Source organism: Cyanistes caeruleus, chromosome 3, assembly GCF_971803275.1.
Source record: "Cyanistes caeruleus chromosome 3, bCyaCae1.hap1.1, whole genome shotgun sequence".
Taxonomy (NCBI): Eukaryota; Metazoa; Chordata; class Aves; order Passeriformes; family Paridae; genus Cyanistes; species Cyanistes caeruleus.
In genome coordinates this window covers 24,385,227-24,406,996 of record NC_141703.1, presented here as the reverse complement: position 1 = coordinate 24,406,996, position 21,770 = coordinate 24,385,227, and the positions used below count along the sequence as shown (strand labels likewise).

The 21,770-nt window shown below is 39.7% G+C and overlaps 1 protein-coding gene across 1 annotated transcript in view; it reads left to right on the top strand.

Moving 5' to 3' along the window:
* The window catches only part of COL4A1 (collagen type IV alpha 1 chain), a 120,321-nt gene that overhangs the window by 30,805 nt on the left and 67,746 nt on the right, over positions 1-21,770 (top strand). Inside the window, exon 2 of the mRNA XM_086880171.1 lies at positions 18,538-18,588. Coding sequence (XP_086736297.1) covers positions 18,538-18,588 — 51 coding nt within the window. The remainder of the gene's footprint in view (positions 1-18,537; positions 18,589-21,770) is intronic.

Sequence of the window (21,770 nt, the reverse complement as noted above, 5' to 3'; positions counted from 1 at the left end):
CTAGAAGTCAAAGGTTAAAAAGCTATGTAGACAAATGGTGATGTTTAAGAAAATTTCACAGAGTCATTTGAACCAGCATAGTTAATACTGTGTCAGAGTTTACAACATTTCCTGTTTTCAGTGCTTTGTAATTGTAATCTAATCTCTTTTGGTTTGGAGGAGAGATTAAATCATTGCCAGGGACTAATTTTCAAAAACTGAAAGTACTTGAAAAGTCAGCTGCTTTGCTTGAAAGTGAAAATATAGAGCAAGTTTCTATGGTGAAGTGAAAATAGGAGGAAAAGTATTACAGTAGTCACTGAAAAGCAGTTGTCCAACATACACCTCTCTAATGTTATTTTTTTCTGGGTAAAGTCTAAGACTGTAGAAAATTTATTTCTGTAGTCATGCATTTTTATAATCCACTTCTATAATACTTTAAGTATCACTTTTCTAAATCCTCAAAGTACCTTTCAAGAATTCTTAAGCTAGTGCCTGAAAAATCAATTTATTTTTATAGCAGATTTATTATTACGTGCATTATCCTGCAGGTACTGCATTTGCATTGCTAGAACAGCTCTTGCCACTTCATGGTCATCCAAGTCCAAATCTGGTCATGCTATGCAGCTAAAGAATGTGAATTGGTAGAGTAACCCAACAACTAAATATTAATGGTGCTGCATGCCTTTACAAGGTGGAACAAATCTGTCACATTACCACACAAGTGAGCTATAAAAATAAATAAAATATTTAAAAGTAAAAAAAAAAAAAAAATAAAGTCTCCAGGGACTTGTCACTGGTGTGGAAGTTTCCACACAGGACATGGCTGAGGCACACCACAAATTGCCAGGAGTAGGATTAGGATGTGAGCTGGAAATGTGTCTGTAGCCCCCGGAGTGTGCTTGTCCAGCACTGCGTGCGTGTAAAAGAAGCCAACCTAAGGATCCTTCAGCATAGAACAACTCGAGCATTGTTGAGTTTGTCCTTGAGCTTTTCACTGCCAAAGTACCCTTGGGACAACATTTTACAGCCAGTGGTGTCTTCTGGTCAGAAATAATCAAAAGCTTTCTGTACTTTTACATGTGTTTCTTAGAGCCTATTGGAAGTGTGCTTGTGATTCAAATATTTAAGAGGTGGTGCACATATTACAAGTAGCATTCAACATAGAAAAGACTAAGAGAGTTTTTGAGTAAGGGGAAGGTTAAGAAAGTCAGTTGTCCTAATGCCTTTTACTTTAGAATGCACATTTTCATGAGGTATTTGAAATTAGGCACAATTGTTAAAATAAAACAAAGCATTTTTAATGTACTTTTTTGTTTGTTGGTTTGGTTTTTTTGGGTTTTTTTGGTTTTGTTTTTTTTTTTAGTAAAAGGCACTTTTTAATTTTTTTTTAATGTTCCATTGCTTCTCCACAATTATTTAAAAATTCTGGAAGTAATACATTTGAGGTTTTGCACTGATAAAATTCAGATGCTTTCTTCTTTACAAAATGGTGACACGCAACCACCTAAAAGGAAGGAAGGATGTGAAAAATAAGACCAAAGGAAGAAGGATGCTGTCTTAATGAGTATAGCAGAATCTCTGTGGTACTAGTTGCGTGATGTTTCCATCTTCCGACAGATGCTATTTTTGTATAGAGTTTTTCCAAGGGATGAAATGGTGGCTCTGTGATCTAAAAAGCGATACAAGGTACTGCTGCACAAGACCTGGATTTGAGCATTCATATTTTTGATGTGTACATTTCAAGACAACTGTTCAATACATCCTGTGATGTTGACATGCTTCTGAGATAAAAACAGACTTTTTTTGCTTTTGCAGTTAAACTAACTGTGTTTACCTAAGCAGCTCATAACTTTGGTTTTGATACTTTGAATTATTTCAGAAAATCTGGCAAGTGTGGACACATGAGGTGAATTTATAACATTTTTAACAGAGGATCTAAAATTCTTATAATGTGAGAAATAAAACTGCTATGTTGAATATATATGTACTACTAATAAACAGTGATAAAATCAGGATTCTATATTGAAGGTAACAGAATTCGTGGTGATCTTGTTTTACTTAAGCCAACTTAGTTGGAGTTCCTCTTAAATTCTTAAAGGTCTTTAACTCAGAAAATTAGACTGGATGTAGTCATATTTATAACCAAAAGTGTGCCAAAAGTTGTGCTCATATAGCCAAATCTAAATGAGTAACAAGATTTTTCAAAGTTGTCAAATACTCTGAAGGATCAGATAATAATTTTTGGTGATGTGATGGGTGCAGCACTGTTGAAAAGCTACTGCAGTGGTTTGATTCTGCTTAGTGCCCTGTAAATTTGACAATTGTGAAATTTGTTTTGATTTGTACAGAGGAGATATTAATATTAACACTGTTGCTAAACTAAGCTTTTTATGTGTTTTGTCCAGTGGTTTCTCATTACTTATATTTTTTTTAAATTGGGTGTTTTAAGTGTTGTCCCTATCCAGCAATATGCTTATTTAGTTTCTCAAAACTTGTTGGATGTTCAGAACCTCTTGAAGGTGTTTTGATTCACATGGCCTACTTAACACCTTTTGTCTCTTTTTTGAAGAAATTGTGGCAAGGAGTTAGGTGCCATGGGTGCATATTAAAATAAAAAACCAAATGTATCTTTCTTCTGTGTGGGTCCATTTTCTGTTTTAGCAAACAGTATCCATCCTCCCAGCCATTCTGCTGGTTTGTACGGTTTGTAAATCACTGTAGAGTATGTTCCTTCTGAGAGATGTGGTGGCATGAGTAGGTCTGGTACTGCAGATGTTTGGATTTCGATTTCTGTTGAAGTCTGTGGAGATTAGTTTTGCTTTCCCCCTCCCAAATTTTAGTTGGAGTTGAAAGGATTGCCAGACAGAATAAAATTGCAATTCCTGATCTTAGATCTGCCTCCGTGGAGAGTCCTGCAGGTTCTTCAGTCTGAATGTCCTTCTTCTGCTCCTTCCCCGACTTGGGACAACCCGTCTCTGTTCTTTGTACTGCTTTTATTTGTCAACCAGAACTCCTAGTCATAGATCATAGAACCTCCTGAGTTGGAAGGGAACCTGAAGGATCATTGAAGTCCAACTCCTGGCCCTAGGTAGGTTACCCAAACAATCACATTCTGTGTCTGAAAGCATTGTCCAAACACTTGTTGAACTCTGTCAGGCTTGGTGCTGTGACCACTTCACTGGGGAGCCTGTTCCAATGACCAGCCACCCTCTGGGTGAAGAACCTTTTCCTGATATCCAACCTGAACCTCTCCTAGTACAGCTTCAGGTCATTCCCTCAAGTCCTGCCACTGGTCACCACAGAGATCAGTGTCTGCCCCTCCTCTTCTCCTTAGGAGGAAGCTGCAATGAGATCTCTCCTCATCCTCCTCCAAGCTAAACAGACCAAGTGACCTCAGCTGTTCCTCACACAGCTTCCTCTCCAGACCCTTCACCATCTTTGTTGGCCTTCTTTGGACACTCTCTAATTGTTCACTGCCATTCTTTTATTGTGGCACCCAGAACTGCCCCCAGCACTGGAGGTGAGGCTGCCCCAGCTCAGAGCAGAGCAGGACAATCCCCTCCCTTGCCCACTGGCCATGCTGTGCCTGATGCCCCCAGGACAGGTTTGGCCCTCCTGGCTGCCAGGGCACCGCTGGCTCATGTTGAACTTGCCACTGACCAGGACCTTCAGGTCCCTTTCTGTGGCTTTGCAGCCTCTTGTTCCCCAGCCTGTCCATACAGGCAGGGGTGCCCTGTCCCACATCCAGGGTTGCCCTGTCCTGCACACAATGCTCTTTTCCTGCTTTCCTTTCTCCACTCTAAGTGCTCCAGATAGTGCCAGTCTAGAGTGATGCTCACCAAGGTCACGTCAGGTGATGATAAGGGTGTGAACCGTTCTGTTTCTGATGACCCTGGGAACTACTAGAATTTGCACAGTTTAATTACTAAAATGCTTTTAAAATTCTGTTTCGTTCTAGCACTGTATATTACTTCAGTTAAATGTTTTATCTTAATGAGGTACTTTTCATACCCAAATTACTTTACTTGATGATCAAATGAACTGTTAGAGACAGAGAATAATAAATATTATAAAAACCTAATACAAATAAATATCCTCTTTAAAGCAAGCACCAGTGAAATTAAGGGAATAATTCCCTTTTAAAACTTTTTTGCTTACATTACATCTGGTTAAAATATGCTAATGGTTACTTTATCAAGCAGACTGAATCTGCCCTAAAAACTTGAATTATTTAATAATTGACTTTTTTCCTCTATTTGAACTTCTAAATTACATCAAGTAGAAAAAGATACATAAGCCAATTCAAATGGAGTTACCATTTTCCTTGTGCAAGAAACATGAGCTGAGCCCAAAGGAAATGTGATTTTAGTTTAAAAAGAATATTTTTTAATAATTACTCTGTTTTAATTAATACACTCTGTTTGATCATTACTGTGCAGATTTCTGATCTATAGGACAAACAGATGGCAGTTTTTAAGTGAATAAAAAAAAGCTAGAAGATAACAATAAAGTCACTTAACTCCAGTCTAAAGATTAATGCCAAAAGTGAAAGGCCCCTTGACAGTCATGAACACTTGCTATACTATATATATGTCTGTAAGGCAGCAGTCACAAGTTTAACGTTATGAGTAGGCAGGATTAATACCCTTTTGGTTAACAACACATTTTTATTAAGTAGAGGTACTGATTTTAATTATTTCAGTTTTTAACTTTTCATGCAGTGTAAATATGAGATTTTTTAAAAAAGTGTTATTTAGATGTGTGGTTAAAAGTGTGGTCTGTTCTAGGGAGTGATTTGGGAATACATCTGGCGCATTAAGGATGTTGCCATAAGAATGACATGTTCTGAACTTTGAGTTTTAGTATGACTTTTGCAGATGTGCTGGCATTGAAAGGCAGTCTCGTGATGTGACTTTGGGTGGTTTTGCTTACATTTATCACTTTTATTCATGTTTTTGACAGCACTTGTTACTTAAAATTGACAATATTTGCATATTTTATAGTGAAATTATTGAGCTGAACATTTTTTCATTCGTGAATCTGCATGGAATATTCTGAGACAGCTAGACATTTATCATTTACAATGAGCTTTAATTCTAGCAAAATGCTGGCCTGAGAACTGTGTGAGATTTCACATTTCTTCTGTACATGACTTGAGGACTCACATTATCTGAGGATAATTTTCTTGAGTTTATGCTGTTATGTTAGTGCTGGGAACATACTGCAGATCACAAGGATGTATGCTTAAGGATGAAGGATAATTGTAAATTTTAAATTTCTTTCTAGATGTACTCTGGATTACATCTTCTAGATGTGTTCACAGGCTAGGAAGGTTTTTGGCTCATTTGGCTCATTTTCAACATCTCTCTGAGTCCCCTGAGATTTGCTAATTTTGGTATAAAGCCATGTTGGTAGTGCCACTGTATGATCATCTGTAAGTAGGAAGCCTGGCTAAGTTTGCAGTCACATTACAAAGTAACTGCTCCAGTGAATTCAGCCAGTATCCATAATGATACTCAACCTATTTTGAAAAATTATCTTACAAACCCAGATGAAATGGGGTTATTAAACATGCAGGTCATACAGGTATAGAAAATGAAAAGTAGTGATCACATTTTTTTCAATAATAATTTAGATAAGCATAATTTTAGAGATACTTTAAGCTTTTTTTCCACAAATACTGATGAAATGAAAGTCCATTTTTTGGTTACACTGTTGGATAAGGGGTTATGATTTTGGTTTAAAGGTTTAAAATGATTTTGGTATTTTGGTTTAAAGGTAATCTCTGGGGATCTCCATCTTTCTCTGTCAGAATAGCATGCAGTAGCTCATAAATAGATCAATTTAACAATTTATCTCATAAAATGATGTGTGCCTTTGATAATTAAAGTACTTGTGGCACCTATGTTAATCTTAAACCCCCTGCATCTGACTTTTCCCAGACAATTTTGCTTGGGGTCCTGTTTGCATTGTCTTACCCCTTCACTATGGCAGCATTTATTTGATTGACCTCATTGTGAAGGTAATTCAATAAACTGAACTGTACCATTAAAAAAAAAAAATGTGGGTAAAAAGGTCACTGTATTTAGTCCTCACATAGTTGAATTTCAGGGTGGGTTTGGTGTGTTGAAGGGGCAGGACAAGAGTAGGGACTGAAGAAGGGAAACAAACATTTGGCAGGTCCCAGGAAGACAGGTCTCTGTGGCTGCTGTGACCCAACCTTCATCAAGTCTCAGGAGGAAGGGCCTTTGTTGCCCTTTGGGTGCCTTATACCTCTTACTGGCAGGATCTTTTTGGAAGAACTCTGAAATGGATACTCAGCCTGCTTCTATAATAGCCCATGTTTATTAACTTCAGAAAATTTTGATTAATTTTTTTGAGGAAGTATGAGATCTTTAGTATCGACCTTTCACTGGATGAATGACCTTAAGCTTATTGTTTCTAATTCTAAATAACAAGCATGGATTTTGAAGCCTATTTGTGTCTGCTTAATCAGTGGAAGATATCTTATTGCTGAAACATTATCTGTCTGCTTCTTACAGTTTTTAAATAAGCTGCTCACAAAATATTTACAACTGTATCTCAGTGTTCATCAATGTTTGGACTTCTGCTGACCTCTACATGCAGGAATATAGGTTAGGCAAATGTTTAATTTTACTGAACTATGACTTTTCCATCACTCAGGAAGCTGCCATAGAAAAGAATGGATTTTTCAGCCTCTCTTCTAAACCATGTTATTTCCGTTTCTGCAATGAAATTTCTTTTTGTACCTAATTAGTACTACATTTTTGTAAACTGTCAGATATCAAGCACTTCCCTGGATGTTCATGAAGTATGCTTTTATTTACAAAATGCAGTCAGCAACTGAAGTGGTACAATAAAAATTATGTTGTATGCTTTACAAGAGGAAAAAAATCAATTTTTGTCAGCTTCCTGTCTAGTCAACAAAGAAACATAAAAGAAAGAGAGGACTGACAAGTTTGTTTCCTTTTGCATCTGGCAAATGTTGCACACTAAAATAATATTTCCTGTGGCTATTTTGTTCTCATGTTCCAACATTTTAATTTTTATTAAAACTGGATTTTCAAATGTCAATTTGGAAAAATATGGGCTGGAGAAGATTTTGTCTGTTTTTCATTTGGGCCAGACAAATAAATTAGAGTACATGTCAATAGCACTGATTTTAACTTGTGGCTATGTCTTAAAAATGGCAAAAGCATCCAGTTGACCTGCCACATAAGTAAAAGTGAGTTCCATGGCTGAAAAATAAATTAAAAAAAAAAAAAAATTATTTGACAATCAGTCTAAGTTTCAGAATTCAAAATTCAGTTACTTTTTTAATACACATTGCTCTTTAAGAGGTATTTTTCTTAGCTGTGCAATGTTTATTTAGAATGTCACTATCCAGTTGCAAGTGAAAATGGTATTTGGACTAAGGAGCTGATTTGCATAGGAAGACATGGCACTAAGTTTCTACCAGAGCAAATACTTTGCTATGTTTATGTAAGGGTGGAATTCAGAGCAAGTTACAGGTTCAGGCTGCAGGACTTTGGGGCAATATAAGCCACACTGATGATTTACACTGCCTTTCTCTGAACTCCTCTGTGCCATAAGGCTCTTAACTAAGAAATGAATCCAACAAGAAGTATAACTACTGCAAATTAAATTTAATGAGACAAAGTGTGAGTTTAAAACATCTAATTTGCACCTAAATCCCCTTTCCATGTAATTTTGATGTTCATTGGATAGACAAGGAAGACATCAACATCCTGAAAGAGATCCAGTCCATCCATTTGTGTGTTTTAAGCCCAATGCACACAAATGCTGTGAGCTCTTGTGAGTCATTCAAGTCATTGTTAGCTTTTATTCCAATGTCAAGATACTGCTGCTCATCAGGTAGCAAAAGACGTGGGCTGTTCTCCATACCTTCTAATTCTCTCCCTGAGAATTGCATTGAGTTTTGCATTCCATAGGGTGAGGCTGTGGCAAAGCTCATCTTCATTGTTTTTGTTGAAGTCAGGTAGAAGGGACTCAAATTGTCATAAGCTTGGGTGTCCAACTGTGTTTGTTAAAGACAGAGGCTGTTCACAGAGGGAAGTATTTTCCTGCTGCTGGCATTGTTTGTCAGGGATCTAGAGCCAGCACCTTGCTCTAGATGTGAAGTGATGCCTCAGGGGCATTGTAAAGTCTTGCACAGCAGACCTGTGAACTGAAATAGTGATTTTTGGGGTAACTTCTCAATTATCTTTCCAGTTGCTGAATGTCATATATGTTTGAGGGTTTGGGTTTGTTTTGAGGTCTTTTTTTTCTCCTGTTTTCTTAAGTTTGGACTCTTAAAAGACAACACCACTTGGAAAAAGCTGAGTCTTACCACTTAGCTGGTGCTTCTCAGAGAGGAATAAAGCAGTCTGTGGGATCATTTCTTGGTAACAGCAAAGGAAAGAAAAAACACCCCACATTTATGACTTCTGGTCAATCATCTTTGTGCTTCTTAACAGGAGCTGAGTCTTCACTTTATCAAACAAGGGCTTTTGTAAAACCATGAGCTTTGCATTTAAGAGGAATATCTCTTGAAAACTGTGACTCTTTAGCAGTCAGAAAAGCCCATATGCATCTGGAGTCTTCAAATACGCAGTAATGTCCTTTGAAATGTAGCTTGAATTGAATGGATTATTTCTGGGGTGTGCAGAGTCTTGAGGAGAAAAGATATTGGTGTTTCCTGAAGAGAAAGCAGCTCATGACCAATGGGATCCTTGACTGGAGCAAAAGACAAAGTTCAGTGCCTTTAAAGGAGCAGAGAATGCAATACTTCCCCTTATGGCTTTTTTAAGCAGTCCAGACAGATAAATGACTAGTGATTTGTTGCTAAAATTACCAGTGTAACTGAACTGAAATTGTAAGATGGAGCTTAAGAGAAGGTACCCAGATAGATTGGTAACTGGCAATTAAAATATTTGAGAGAAAATGCATAATGTAGACTTCTGGTACTGGTTCTAGTCCAAAACTTATGGTACTATTATAATGCAAATAGTCAAAAACCATATTTTGTTTTAGGAAATACTGTTGCAATTTTTTAGACCTTCCCTGTAGTGCTGCAGTTTCTAGAGCCGACTGTCTGCAACAAGTGGCTGAATCTTTCACAAGAGCAATTAAATACAGCTTTTTTTAAGTTTTATTTTATTTTATTTTATTTTCTGTAGCAGTGATATTTCCATAGGAGGATGAACCTGTTTGGGAGAACTTTGAGGTCTGTGGGGAAGACAAGTGGGTTTATCGAATGAATTTTTGTGTATTTTGGCTGGCTGCTAAGTAGACTAAACATGCTACATGCTTTTTAAATCCTGTGTATGACAAGGATGTTGAACTGCTGTGGTTACTACTGCTGTTTCCAGAATACCGTAGGGCTCTTAAAATGTACCAATTAGTTGCTTGTTAACAATCTTGTGATTGTTGTTGAGTCTGTTGCCCAGAGTGAGTCCATGTCCATGTCCATGTCTGTCTCTTCTTCCCAGTATTTAGTGAGTGAGCTAGTGTTGTGGAGTGCAAACAATGTATTTAAAATTGTTTCTATTAATTATTATTATTTTGTTGTCAGAAGTTTTGAAAAAGTTGATGCTCCTTTTAGAAGATAACTTCATATGTTTTACTCAAGAAATCACTGGACAGTTCTGATAAATGTATGTAATAAAAGTTGCATATGTTCTAGTAAAATTTTCTGATCCTTAAATGCTCTATCTGACAGAGATCTCCTGGAAGGGTTCTAGTGGCAGGTTGTACATACCTGCAATATGCCATGGAGGTCAGTGGAGTCTTCCATTAAGGTTTTTCTTGCAGAAGCTGCAGCATTTGACAGGTATGGGCAGATCTTCCTGGGAAGGTCGGATGGGGCTGTGTGTTGGGGATGTTTGTGCTGTGCAGGGACAGCCACTGCTTCAGGGAGTGATGCAGCACTGCTCTGTGTGTGCTGAGGAACTGCTGCCTGCACCTGTGCAGAGTCTTCCTGCAGGTCAGCCGTACCCAAAAAAGCCACAGTGTTTCCTAAGTAATGCAAGATCAGGCTTGGGAGAACTGAAGGTGAGGAACTGCTGATGGGGAGTGCAGGACTCCTAAGAAGGAGCAGGTGGAGCCTGGTCATGCAGTGTATGTGACATCAAGGCAGGAGGCCTCCTGGCAAGAACTTGTCCCTGGTGATGATGTTACTTAGAAGTGCACACAACCTCCTCCACTGGTGATGGATCACACTGCAGGAGGGTGGTAAGAGGAAATTAGGAGCTGCACAAGTGAAAACACAGTGCTCAGGGGTGTGAGCTGAGGACACAGCAGTCTGTGCCTGTGCTGGACTGTCACTTGGGTTTCTCCTCTGTGCTCAAACACAGAAGTCCAGTTTATCTTCTGTGCCTTTCTCACATTCTTTGGTGTGCATCCCAGCTAAGAGGATTTTGCTTCTCCGTTTATTTAGTCTAGGCGAGAATGGTGGAGGCCCAAGACCTCTGCTTCCCAGCACTGTGTTTTTTAAAGGCAGTTTCTTCTAAATGTATTTGTTTATGTTGATGTTCATGTTTATCAGCAAACGGAAGGGAAAGCACCGCTCAAGGATGTGCTGTACACATCTGCAAAATGGCTTCACTGGCTTCCTGCATATCTCTCCTGAGGCATCTCCTTTGCTTTCGGGTTTATGAAAATGCCATCCTTGCCTGATGTGGGCTACAGCTCAGGAGGGCTGCATCTCCTCTTCAGACTTGCTCTTTCGGTGCATTTCCCAATGTAAGGGGGGCTTGCTGGGGCCAGACAAGTTTAAAGGAAAAACCTAGTGATTGGGTGGACAGCATGGCAGAGGTGGCCTCTCCCAGGACCAGACCCACAGCAGCCACAACAATGGCTCTGTGCCCTTTGTAGCCTGTGGTGGCACAGCTCTGGGGATGGCTGCCACCATGGCATGCATCTCCTACCTCATTCCCAATGCTGCTCAGAGAGGGCTGCTCCCTGTGGGAGGAGGGAAGGAGGGAGTCCACCTTGGCAGTTCCCTCTCGTCCTGGTTCTGCCTACAGCCTGGGTTGGGGAAGCACTGGGAGGTGGAAGGTGGCTGGGAGGGACTGCATTGCCTGCTGAACTGGTGACCACCACTGCCTCTCCCTCAGCCTCTATCTAGTTTTGGTGGCATTGTGTTTTGCCTCCCTGCTGGAGCTGTTTTGGGGCAGGCTTTCAACCACCCTGAGCACCTGTACTCAGACTTACTATGGGTACCTCCTGTGCTTGTGAAAATGGGTCCTGCACTGAACAGCAAAGGCACAGGGGCCAGAGACATTTCTAGAGAGCAGTGAAGCCCTGCAGGTGTGGATTTATTAAGAAGACAGCAAGAAGACTGCCACCTGTCCTTGCAGCACCAGCCACACCATTGTAATGATGCAGTTTCCATCTTGCCAGGTTATGGCTGGATCCAGCTTGGAACCTCTGGCAGGTGCTGTAAGTGGTTGTGTGGATCCATCCCATGAGGCAGCAAGAAAAACAAACTTGTGTGATTCATTTTGGAGTCCACAACCTCTCTGCCTCATGAACAAGAAAGAAGTTTGATGTTTGGTTAGCCCTCCACTTGTATACACGGGGATTGCGAAGGCCAGTTTCGCCAAACGTGGGAGTCACAAGACGGGGAGTTTCCATCTGTTCGTGCAGGACTTTGCTTTGTGAGCTCCTGGGTGAACCCTGCAACAGCCATGGCGGGGTTCTGCAACAGGATTTCCTGTTCTCTCTGCAGGGTTTTTCAAGTTAGCAAGATGAGGAATGGGAGTTTCTTACCTGTATCAATTGGCTTCAGTTTTCCCATTCACAAAATAGAAGAGCTGAGTGACGACTGTTAGCAGTGATTACCATAATCAAATTTAGGGAGGGTCATGCCCTTTGAAATTTATTCCTGAAAGCTCTTGTCACTGGGTGTTAGGAAGCCCTGGAATATGCTCTAATCCTCAGCTGTCAGTGAAGTAACACCAGTGACTGCAACACCAGAAGATCCTACTGGCACCTGGAATTTTTTTCACTCTTTGAAAATAAAACTGAAAGTGGAGTTCTTGTGTAGGAAAAGGGTAGAAAACCTGCTGGGTTTTACCAATCACTTGGTAAATGCAGCCTTCTCTGTTGGAGGCTGAGCAGTATCTGACAGTCCATGGAAATAGACCTGTTAGTAGATAATGCTCATGAGAGGCTTTTTTAGTTTGTATTCACAAACCAGTCATTTGCTTTGAGCTGTGCAGTATGGAGTTCTATAATGTGATATTCTGAAAATTTTCCTAAGTAAGCAGATACCTTGATTGTTTCCAGAGCTTCCTGTAAAAGAATGTAGTTAGAGGAAACAGTTGTTTTAAATGTCACTTTTGTCCAAATATGGAACAACAGGAATAACTATATTTCCTGTGAACTAACGGGAAGCCCCCTGGATTTGCATTACTTTGTGAAAACGATGTTCACATCACTAACAGGAAGGTCATATTCACAAAGCAGCCTTTAGGGTAGTCCCATGACCCTACCTCCAGGATAGACCCCTGGGGAATTTGGAAAAGAATGTAAAAAATGAGGTCCAGCAACAAAAGGTTTCAGTGCCAGCAATCTGATATTCTTTTGATAAGAAGGCACGACTCTTTTTAACATATTTTAAGTGAAGTACTTCCAGCTGATGCTAATTTACAAAATAAATATTTTCATGAATAATTAATTTAAAATCTACTAAATTTTAAAAATTTGCTAATATTCCCTTGAGTGACTAAAGTACACTGGAGATAGATAAGAATCTGTGGTCTGTCTGCAATTTTTGTGTGAACATCCTGCATGATTCTGGTAATATTAAAAACAACAACAACAAAAAACAAAACAGCCCTCCCACCAGCCAAACAGAAAAACCCTGACAAAAATATATAAGCATCGCCCTCCTTCTCAATAACCATAATGATTTTTTTTTTCCCAATTGTATTTTATAGAGTTTTCCTTAAAATTAGATTATCTTTTGAAAATTGTACAAGGCTTTTCTCAGACTCAGAATATTCTGAGTTGAAAGGCATCCACAAGGGTCATTGAGTCCATCTCTTAAAGTGGCCCCATACAGGGATTGAACCCACAATCTTGGTGTTACTAGCACCATACTCCAATCAACTGAGATAAACTTTTAAATAAAACCAGAGCTGAATTGCTGTAATTAGTTCAAATTTCATTGTGCACAGCAATACTTCAGACAGTGACTTGCCATTGCTTTCAGATACTATTAATATGTTAATTTGGAATTTGGGACTCTAAACTTATAGTTGCCCTCAGACTAACAGGACTGCTTAACTCATGCACTGACATGCAAGTAATCATGAAGTGCCACAGTTTTCCACTGTATAAGTTTGTTCCAGGAGATTTTTCATCTGGTCTAAAGCAATCCCCAAAAGATGTGTTAGGAGAATGGCTCTGCATTTGCAGGGAGAAATGAGTGGGGACCATTTCTGCTTCCTCCTGTCACACTCATGTATAATTAGCTTACAACCCAAGAAGGTCTTCAGGAGAACGAGTATTTTAACTCTTAAGTTTAACGAATATTTGGAGATTATTGGGTTGCATGTATTTTCCTTGCTGAAACACCAGCATCTGGTGTCTTTTGGAATATTTACATAGATATGGCCAGGAACCTAGGGGAGAGCTGTTTCCACCTGGCCTGGCAATTGAAAGCAGGTGATACCCCACAGGACATCTTGAATGGCACCGTTCTGCTGTCCTCTGTGAAGACTGGATCTGCAGAAAATGGAAATGACACAACCAAGAACTTTAAATAGCTACTGCATGACAGAAGCTTCCAGTCACTGCTGACAAGAGCTGAACCTGATTGGGTGATTTAGAGGGTTAAGGCTTCAAAATCAGTAAGTCTTCCCTTGGTTTGGGGAATTCCCTGAACAGTCATAACTGGAGTCTACCCATGATTTGCAGGGAAAAAAAAAAAATTAAAAAAGGACATGAAGATAAGCTGCCAGCTGTGGTTTGTAGAGGGTTTTTTGTTTGTTTGTTTGCTTTTTAAATAATGAGAAAACTCTGGAAGAAAGACTGGAGCTTGATGACTAAAAAAAAATCATAAAATCTGTCCTTTTGTCTGCTGTTAGTTTCTGTCTGTAGACTTCTGAAATTTATGGGTTTATAAAAGACATGAGAACTGTGCTCAACTTCTGATCTTTGCTTTAAGTCCTCAAAATGAAGGAATAGCAGATGTTCCTTTTCCTGAACCATTTTAAGAATTGAAGTTCAAATCATCAGTCCAGAAAAACTGGCTTTGTATCAACTCCTTTCAGGATATATAACTAAATTTTGCTAATTGCTAAGACAGTGTGGATTTTTTTGGTTATCTTCTTTTTTTCTAGCTAAGTGTAAATCAGCAGTTTTAGCTACATGATTTTTTTTCAAAGTTGTTAATGGACTGTAAAATCAGTTAACAAAATATTAATTTTAACTATAATATAGTAGTGGGTTCCTCTAGTGGAACTTTGCACACAAAAGAGCAGTTCTGCTAATTCAGTAGTTATATCTAAAGGGTGAAGACAAGAATAGTAATACAGCCAGGGAGCTATTTTGACATTCTGGAAAGAGAAGAAAATATGAGAGGAATGCGAGATAAGTGTCCTGCAGTTGGCATCAACTCCCTGTTTCTGTGTTTGGTGGGATGTGAAATGTGAAGATATTATTGATCCGGCTCTCATGTCAGCTACGGGAGTTGTATGCACGTGTGCTTAGGAAGAAGTGCGGTGTCTGCTACCTAGGGATAAATCTGCCTTGGGCTTCCGAGAGACTGGGTCTACACAGAGGTGGAAAGGGGTTGATGTTGTGGAGAGAGGGGATTCAGATTTAAAGCTGTCACTGTCAAACAGCCATCCTATTGGCCTAGCCTTTCTTGTGTTTCAGCTTGAAACTGCTGTTGGAATTCAGCTCAAATAGGGGTTTAAACTAAAGCAATACAGAGTGTGGAATCTGTTTAATCAGAAAGCGTCATCAGTTCAAGCATCCCATCTAAACAGAAATTGTCATTTTATAGTGAATTAATCAAGAGATGAAGTAATTATGATTATTTTTACCTTTTTGAAGCACTTTGGCTATGAATTTGATAATTTGTGAATAGCCAGAGAATTTTGATATCTGTGCTAGCCTCACCATTCACCTGTTCACAGGGTTTTCTGTGATTTGAAAGACAATGTATTTTGTGCAGGAAAAGTGACTGCGTTCCCTGGAATGAGATTTTTAACATGAACAGAGTTAAGTAAACAGGGAAAATTTAATTGGCCTTTTACCTTATGTTTGTTTTACAGGCTACAATGTGAACTCGATTGATACATAAGCAATTAGCCTAAGCTGGTGGCTACCCAGCAACTGAAATTCAGTAAGAAGAGCCTGAGGTGATGTTGTGGGAAAGAGAACTGCATTTTGTCTTGAGAAATGCACTTCTGTAAGAGAGTGTAGCTTCCAAGAACTGACTCTGCCTTTGTGTTTTTTTGGAGCTGTCTGTAGCCTCCAGAAATGGTGCATTTCCAAATATGGCAGTCCTCTCCCTCCTAGGCTGCTCATCTGGCTGTTTGCATCGTTCCTGTGCAAGTTCCAAGCAGTAGTCCTCAAATGCCAGGAAAGTAGCTGGACCTGGAAAAACAGGGCAAAACGCAACAAGTCTGTAGCTGTGATCTGACAGATTCCTTACAGGCTGTGTTGCAGAGCAGAGTTTGTTCCGTCTGCTGTGGGGAATTTTAGCAGCTTGCTCAGCTCTGTCACTGTCAGGGTTTAAGGCTTGTAAGGGTCAGTGTGTGGGTCATGGAAGCTAGAGGTCCAGATTGGGATGCCCATTCATTACAGGACTTATTTGGAACTGTATGTTAGTGTGATAGAAAATAAATAGGTGTCCTTTAGGCAAACACTCAGGCTGCATGTAGCACCTCTGTGTGTGTCGTGTTGAAGGGACATAATCTTTTTATAGTTTAATACTGATTTGCTTGCATGATTCACTAAGCTTATCAGTTGCAGACAGTCTGGGAGAATGAAATGGAATGGAAATGCTTGTCAAGAAATGAAACAATTTGCATCACTAAAATAAGCTTCTGCTTCTGGGCAGATTTATATTTTGTGGGCGGAGTAAGATAAAATGAATGTCCTCTAATGTTACATGACAGGCTGGCCTGTGGTGCAAGGAAGCTATGGCTATTTGAAAATAGTGAATGTACCATGCAAAATAGGAGAGGTACCTGGTGCAGTGCACCTGGCCAAAATCTTTGGATTAGCCTGTAACTGGCTCCTAGGCAAGGGATAAAGAGCCTGCCTTTTCATCTACCACTCCCCCACCCCAGATTATGCTTCCTGCTCAGCACTGTTCCTTCTCTGTTTTGGCACTTGGAGGACAGCAGTGATTGTTCCAAGCTCCATGCAGTTTCTGGGGAAGGCGTTGTCTCAGTGAGGATGTCTGGGAGATAGGACAAAGTTGTTTCTTTCTATTTGTCTCATTATCTCTTGTCATATGTAGTGGGAAATCATTAAGTGGGTTATTCATGTCATGAGACTGATTTAAAACCAAAGTTTAGAAAGGAACAATTTGCATAGTTTCAGTTTAATTATCTTATGATGATTCCTGTACTTGCTATAATCATCCTTCTCTCTTCCAGCATCTCATTACTTAAGTGCCCCTTTGACCTCCTTAAAGTGATCTTTGATCCACAAACTTCTTCCAGTCTGGCCCTCCCATCTTCCCAGAGAAACAGGAGGAGAAACCTCATACTTCTTCCTAGTATAGGCAGAATGTTATCACATTTCTCAGCTCCAACATGCATTTTAGTAGTTGAGGACAATGCTGTTCAGTAGTGGCTGTCATCCTTGACCAACCTCCCACCCACCCACAGAGGCTGCAGTCAGTGATAGCAGGAGATGATGTTACTGTAAAATAAAGTTAGTGTTTTGTAGAGCAGGTGCCTGTTGTGGCACAGCAGGCTGCAGCCCTTGCCCCAACCAGGATCTTGTGCAATTGTGCTCCATGGTGCTCAGTACCTGCTTACCTTCCTCGCCTTTGGTTATTCTAATCTGAGGTATTAAAAACAGGAAAAATTGAATATAATGGGCTCATTTTTGTAGGGACAAAAAGAGGCTTGAAAGCACAAGCCCATTCTTCTGGCTATGCTAAATTTGAGGACAAAACCATACTTAAATAACAACATACTTTTTTTTTTTTTCTAAAACAGTGCATGTTAAATAATAGGCTGAAGGAAATATGCAGGGATTAACTTGAAAACAGATGTTTATAATGATTCAGTGACTTATGTTAAGTACATTCCCAGACGCAATTAAAACAGACTTCTTCTGAATTTAGGGGATGTGTTGATAAAACTGATAACATTCTACATGATCCTGGAGAAGGAAGTATGAGCTGCAAGTATGCATCCTCCAGCAGAGATCTCATCAGGTCTGAAAAACTAAGAGAGGTCACACCAGGTCACTTCTTGTAATGGGAGACCCAATGTTTTTTTCCAGGCATAACCATGTCCTGCAAGGACTAAAGCCAATGATTCAGTGGGTGGCACCTTTACCTTCTGATCCTTACTGGGGTTGCACTGTACCATGTCTTGGTGCTGTTTTCAGATCCGGTTCTCTTTCTGCATTATATGATAAAAACTCCTTATAATCATGTTAATTCTCACCTTTGTGTGAATTTATAATATAACATGGTAAAATGCTATAATAATGTAAGATTAAAAAATTTTAACTATTTTTGTTTGATGTCAGTGTAGAGAAAATTCTACTTCAAGAAACAAATTCAGTGAATGTACATATACAAAAAAAAAAGTACCAACAAAAGCATAAATTTTTCAGGAGTTTTATTGGACAGCCTTTATTTTTTTTTTTTTTTTAAGTATTAAAGCCCCATTTCTCTTTGATGCATTACTTTAAAATAAAATGTACTTACCAAGTAAAAATGTTACTGTATTATTTAACTTTCTGGGGTATATTTATTGGTCTCACTGGGGGCTTTCCAAATTCAAAACGGATTAGGTACATTTTCTTTTCATTTCCCAGAAGTACTGATACCCCAGGAGACTGGAGCCTGCAGGTGTAGAGGGACAGGTGCCCAGCATCTGTGCTGAAAGCTGTCTCAGGGGAGCTGCTGTCCCTGACTGCGTCTGAATAATGGCCTGAAGGGGTTGCTGAAGGATCTCCTGTGCGCTGGTGGAATATTCACTGACACAGATGTTTTGCTTCTTTTCCTCATAGTTTGTGTCTGAGGGGCATGACAACAGTAAAAGCAATTGACTGCTGAGTTACTTTCCAGTTGTTCCATGACAAAGTAGAGAGTAGCCCAGATGCGTTTAAGAGCATCTTTGGTAACACAAAGCGACTGTAAGATTTCACCTGTGCACCAGTTAATCTGACTTCTCTCATGTTACTGTATGGGCTGAAGCAAGCATTCCCCACACTGACCAGCCTTTCAGTCAGTGGGGTGCTGCTGACATCCCTGGCTCACTGCAGTATGTTCTGCCTGTCACTCAGTTCAGACATTTAATTCTCAATTTCTTTTGTTTTCAGGGATGTTCCGGTTGTGGAAAATGTGATTGCAGTGGAGTAAAAGGGCAAAAGGTAAGCTCTGTCCATTTCATTTTCTTGCCTGTTTCAACCACGGGGTGTAGAATCCAGCGGGGGCCAGGTGAGCCCTGGTGTTCAGGGAAGGCTTGCAGTGCCAGGGAGCGTTGCCAAGGCCAGGCCATGGTGCCAGCAGCAGTGTTTCCAAACAGCAGCTCTCTGTGTCTGTGGTGCAGAGGGCAGGAGGGCCAGGGTGGGCGGCAGGCAAATGCTCTCGCTGTGGAGTGAAGCCCCCAGCCCAATGTGGCCGTGCCCTCTCTCCTTCCCCATTGAGTGGGATGCTACCCTGTCACTTTTTCCTCACCTCATCTCTGGCCTTTTCAGTGGGTAGCAGGCTTGACATCTTGAGCATCTCTGGAAGTGAGGCAAGCAGTTCAGTTCAGAAATGCTCCTCTCAGCATGCCGTGCAGACTGCTCTCCAGGATGGCTGTGATGCATCACAATCATGAACCGTGACCAGGGTTAGCCCTGGGAGGCAAAGGCTTGCAGTAAGGAGAGGGAGGTTAATGATCAGCTTAGATACAGAAGAGTGTTCAGGTCAATAAACAAAGAATTTAAAGCTTTTGACAGAACCTTGCAAAGGGTTTTTAAAGTTCCCATTCTGTTATCCAAACTTCTTGTGTATGAAACAAAAAAAAGGCACTTTAAAGTCTTCTTTTAAAGCAGTAACAGTGAAGAAAGTTTTAGCACACTTAAGCATTCCGTGAATTCCCCCTGTAAATTACCTGCTTTTGTAAATATTGTAGACATTCAATCACTCTCCTTATCTCTTCCAATTTTGCTTGTGGAGATTTTAATCTATGATGTGTTCCCTTGTGTGTGCATATGTGCTGTACATCTACCATTATAAATGAATGTAAACTGATTTTACATTTACAGTGATTGCTTTGGGTATTTTTTTCGAGGTAAGTTGTTTAGGTCACCCGAAGGAATACTTAGAAGAGATGGGGGGGGATTGTTTGTTTTTTGTTTTGGGGCTGTTTGTTCCTTGAAACAAATAGACAGCTGTTGTTCTGCTTTGTTTCAAAGGCAATAGCTGCATATTTACAGATGATGGATTTGAGAATGTCTGTTGGTGGCTTTTCTTTGGTGTTTTCCAGAACTAGGAATGTAAATTATTTAATTGGAGGCCCAAGCAGGATAATTTTCTTAGTAACAAGGCATTGATTAATTTGTGATACAGATAAAAAATGTCAAGGTCTGAAACATCAATCAGATGGAATCTCCTTTGTTAATAACCCATTAATGTCTGTATAATAAAAGTCAACTATTATTGAAAATAAATACAGAAAATATTTGGGAAAGGTTCAAAATGCTGAATTTATGCTTTGAAAGCTTGATCTTATTGTTCAGTAACAAGTACAAATGAGTCATGGTAGAATGAAGGAGACACATTACAACTCTTCCATTGAAAGACATCAGTTTTCAGTTCATAGAGTATGCCAGCATCTTGTAACAAGATAATTTTAAAAAAGGATAGCTTGGGGAAATAAACAGGATTAAACCTTATGCTTCATTTATTTCCAGCTCTGTTCCTGTCTGTTTGCTAGAGCTCTTGCTAGCATTTTTTCTTTGCATAGTCCAGAGTCTCAAAATGTTCTCTTTAAAAGAAATAGATGCTCGTCTGATATGCTAGAATCCAAAACTACCTCACATTAATGTAGGCTGTTTAAAAATATTGATGAGAGAAAAATATCAGTCCACAGTAGCAGAAGACATATTAAATTCCAGTGGGTCAGTGTACTCTCCACTCTTCCTAATGGGTTCCATAATAAATTTCACTGATTTTAAGCAGGTGTATAATGAAGTATTCACATGATTTTAGACTGTGCAGGAACTGCAGTTATTGACATTAGAGACATCTAGACAGGTAAATGAATAGTCAGGCCTAGAAAATGATAGTCAAGAAAGGCATTTGAACGTATTTTGGAATGCATATAACATGTATGAGCCTGGTTCATATCAATGCTTGCTCATTATATTAAGTCTGTTTCAAACATACTTAGGATTTTGAATGGAAAACTGAGTTTATTTTTAAAACCACAGCCCTGTGTAGTTTTTCATCCTGATTCATTCATTTGATGTCTGTCTAGAATAAGGACAGTCTGCCACTTGGTCCCAGGGCTGGAGACAGAACCTGGTGAGAGAAAGTAAGGGGGCAATCCTTCCTGCTTGCCTCTGTAATATTTCTGTAAGTGGTGTTTCCAACAAATGCATTCGGATTGGAAATATGGATATGTGGTTCCCATTAACACACACATCAGTAATGGTACCTCTTACTTCAAAAATCTGTGTGAATATCGCTTAATCAGAGGTCAGATTAGACTGATCCTAGCCAAGATCCAGGCTAGGAGAAGGCTGCCATGCCCAGCTCCTGCGGTACCCCAGGAGACCACAAAAGAGAACATCTGCTCTCCACTTCTCATGTGGGAGCACATATCCACTCTACCCTGCACCATCCACAGCCAGCATTCTGCCTACACTGGAAACCCTTTTGATCTGGCTTCCATGTCGTGCAGAAGGGCACAAACGCTGAAGGGTCTTTTCCAATCCTCCCACACTCTTCAGCAATCCACCCACACCACTTCACTGCCTTGGGAGCTTCGGGAGCTGCGGAAGTGGGTGCTGGGTTTAATAAGTAATGCCTTAATTATTAACATCTGGAGAGATATTTCCTAACGTAGTGTGGGAAGAAGTTCCAGACCCAGAAGTTCCAGACTGGGGTTTAATTAAAATTAATTTGGCCAAACAATCATATTCATGATCTCATCAGAAAAAGTGCTGAAAATGGTATTTGACTTAATTTTACTTAAAAGCTGTGAAATGCCCAGGAAATATTACCCAAGAGCATTCCAGACATGGAAGAGTAAATTACATTGCCATTTTTTTCTCTCTCCTTTGAGAATAATTTCATCAATATGATGGCCATATTTAGAGTACATTTAATATGTTCTCCCATCAGACTGTTTCCATGAAGGTTACATTTCTATGCCAAACTCCTGTAATGTGATTCATATATTATCAAGGGTATATAATTGACAAACTCTAAGGGTTTTCATCCCTTTCAGAAAATTTGGATAGTGAGCATAATTGCAACGGATGGCTCTTATCGTATAAAGCCTTTATTATTACACTGAACATCAAGCTGTTATTTTAAGCTATGCAATGTCAAATATCAC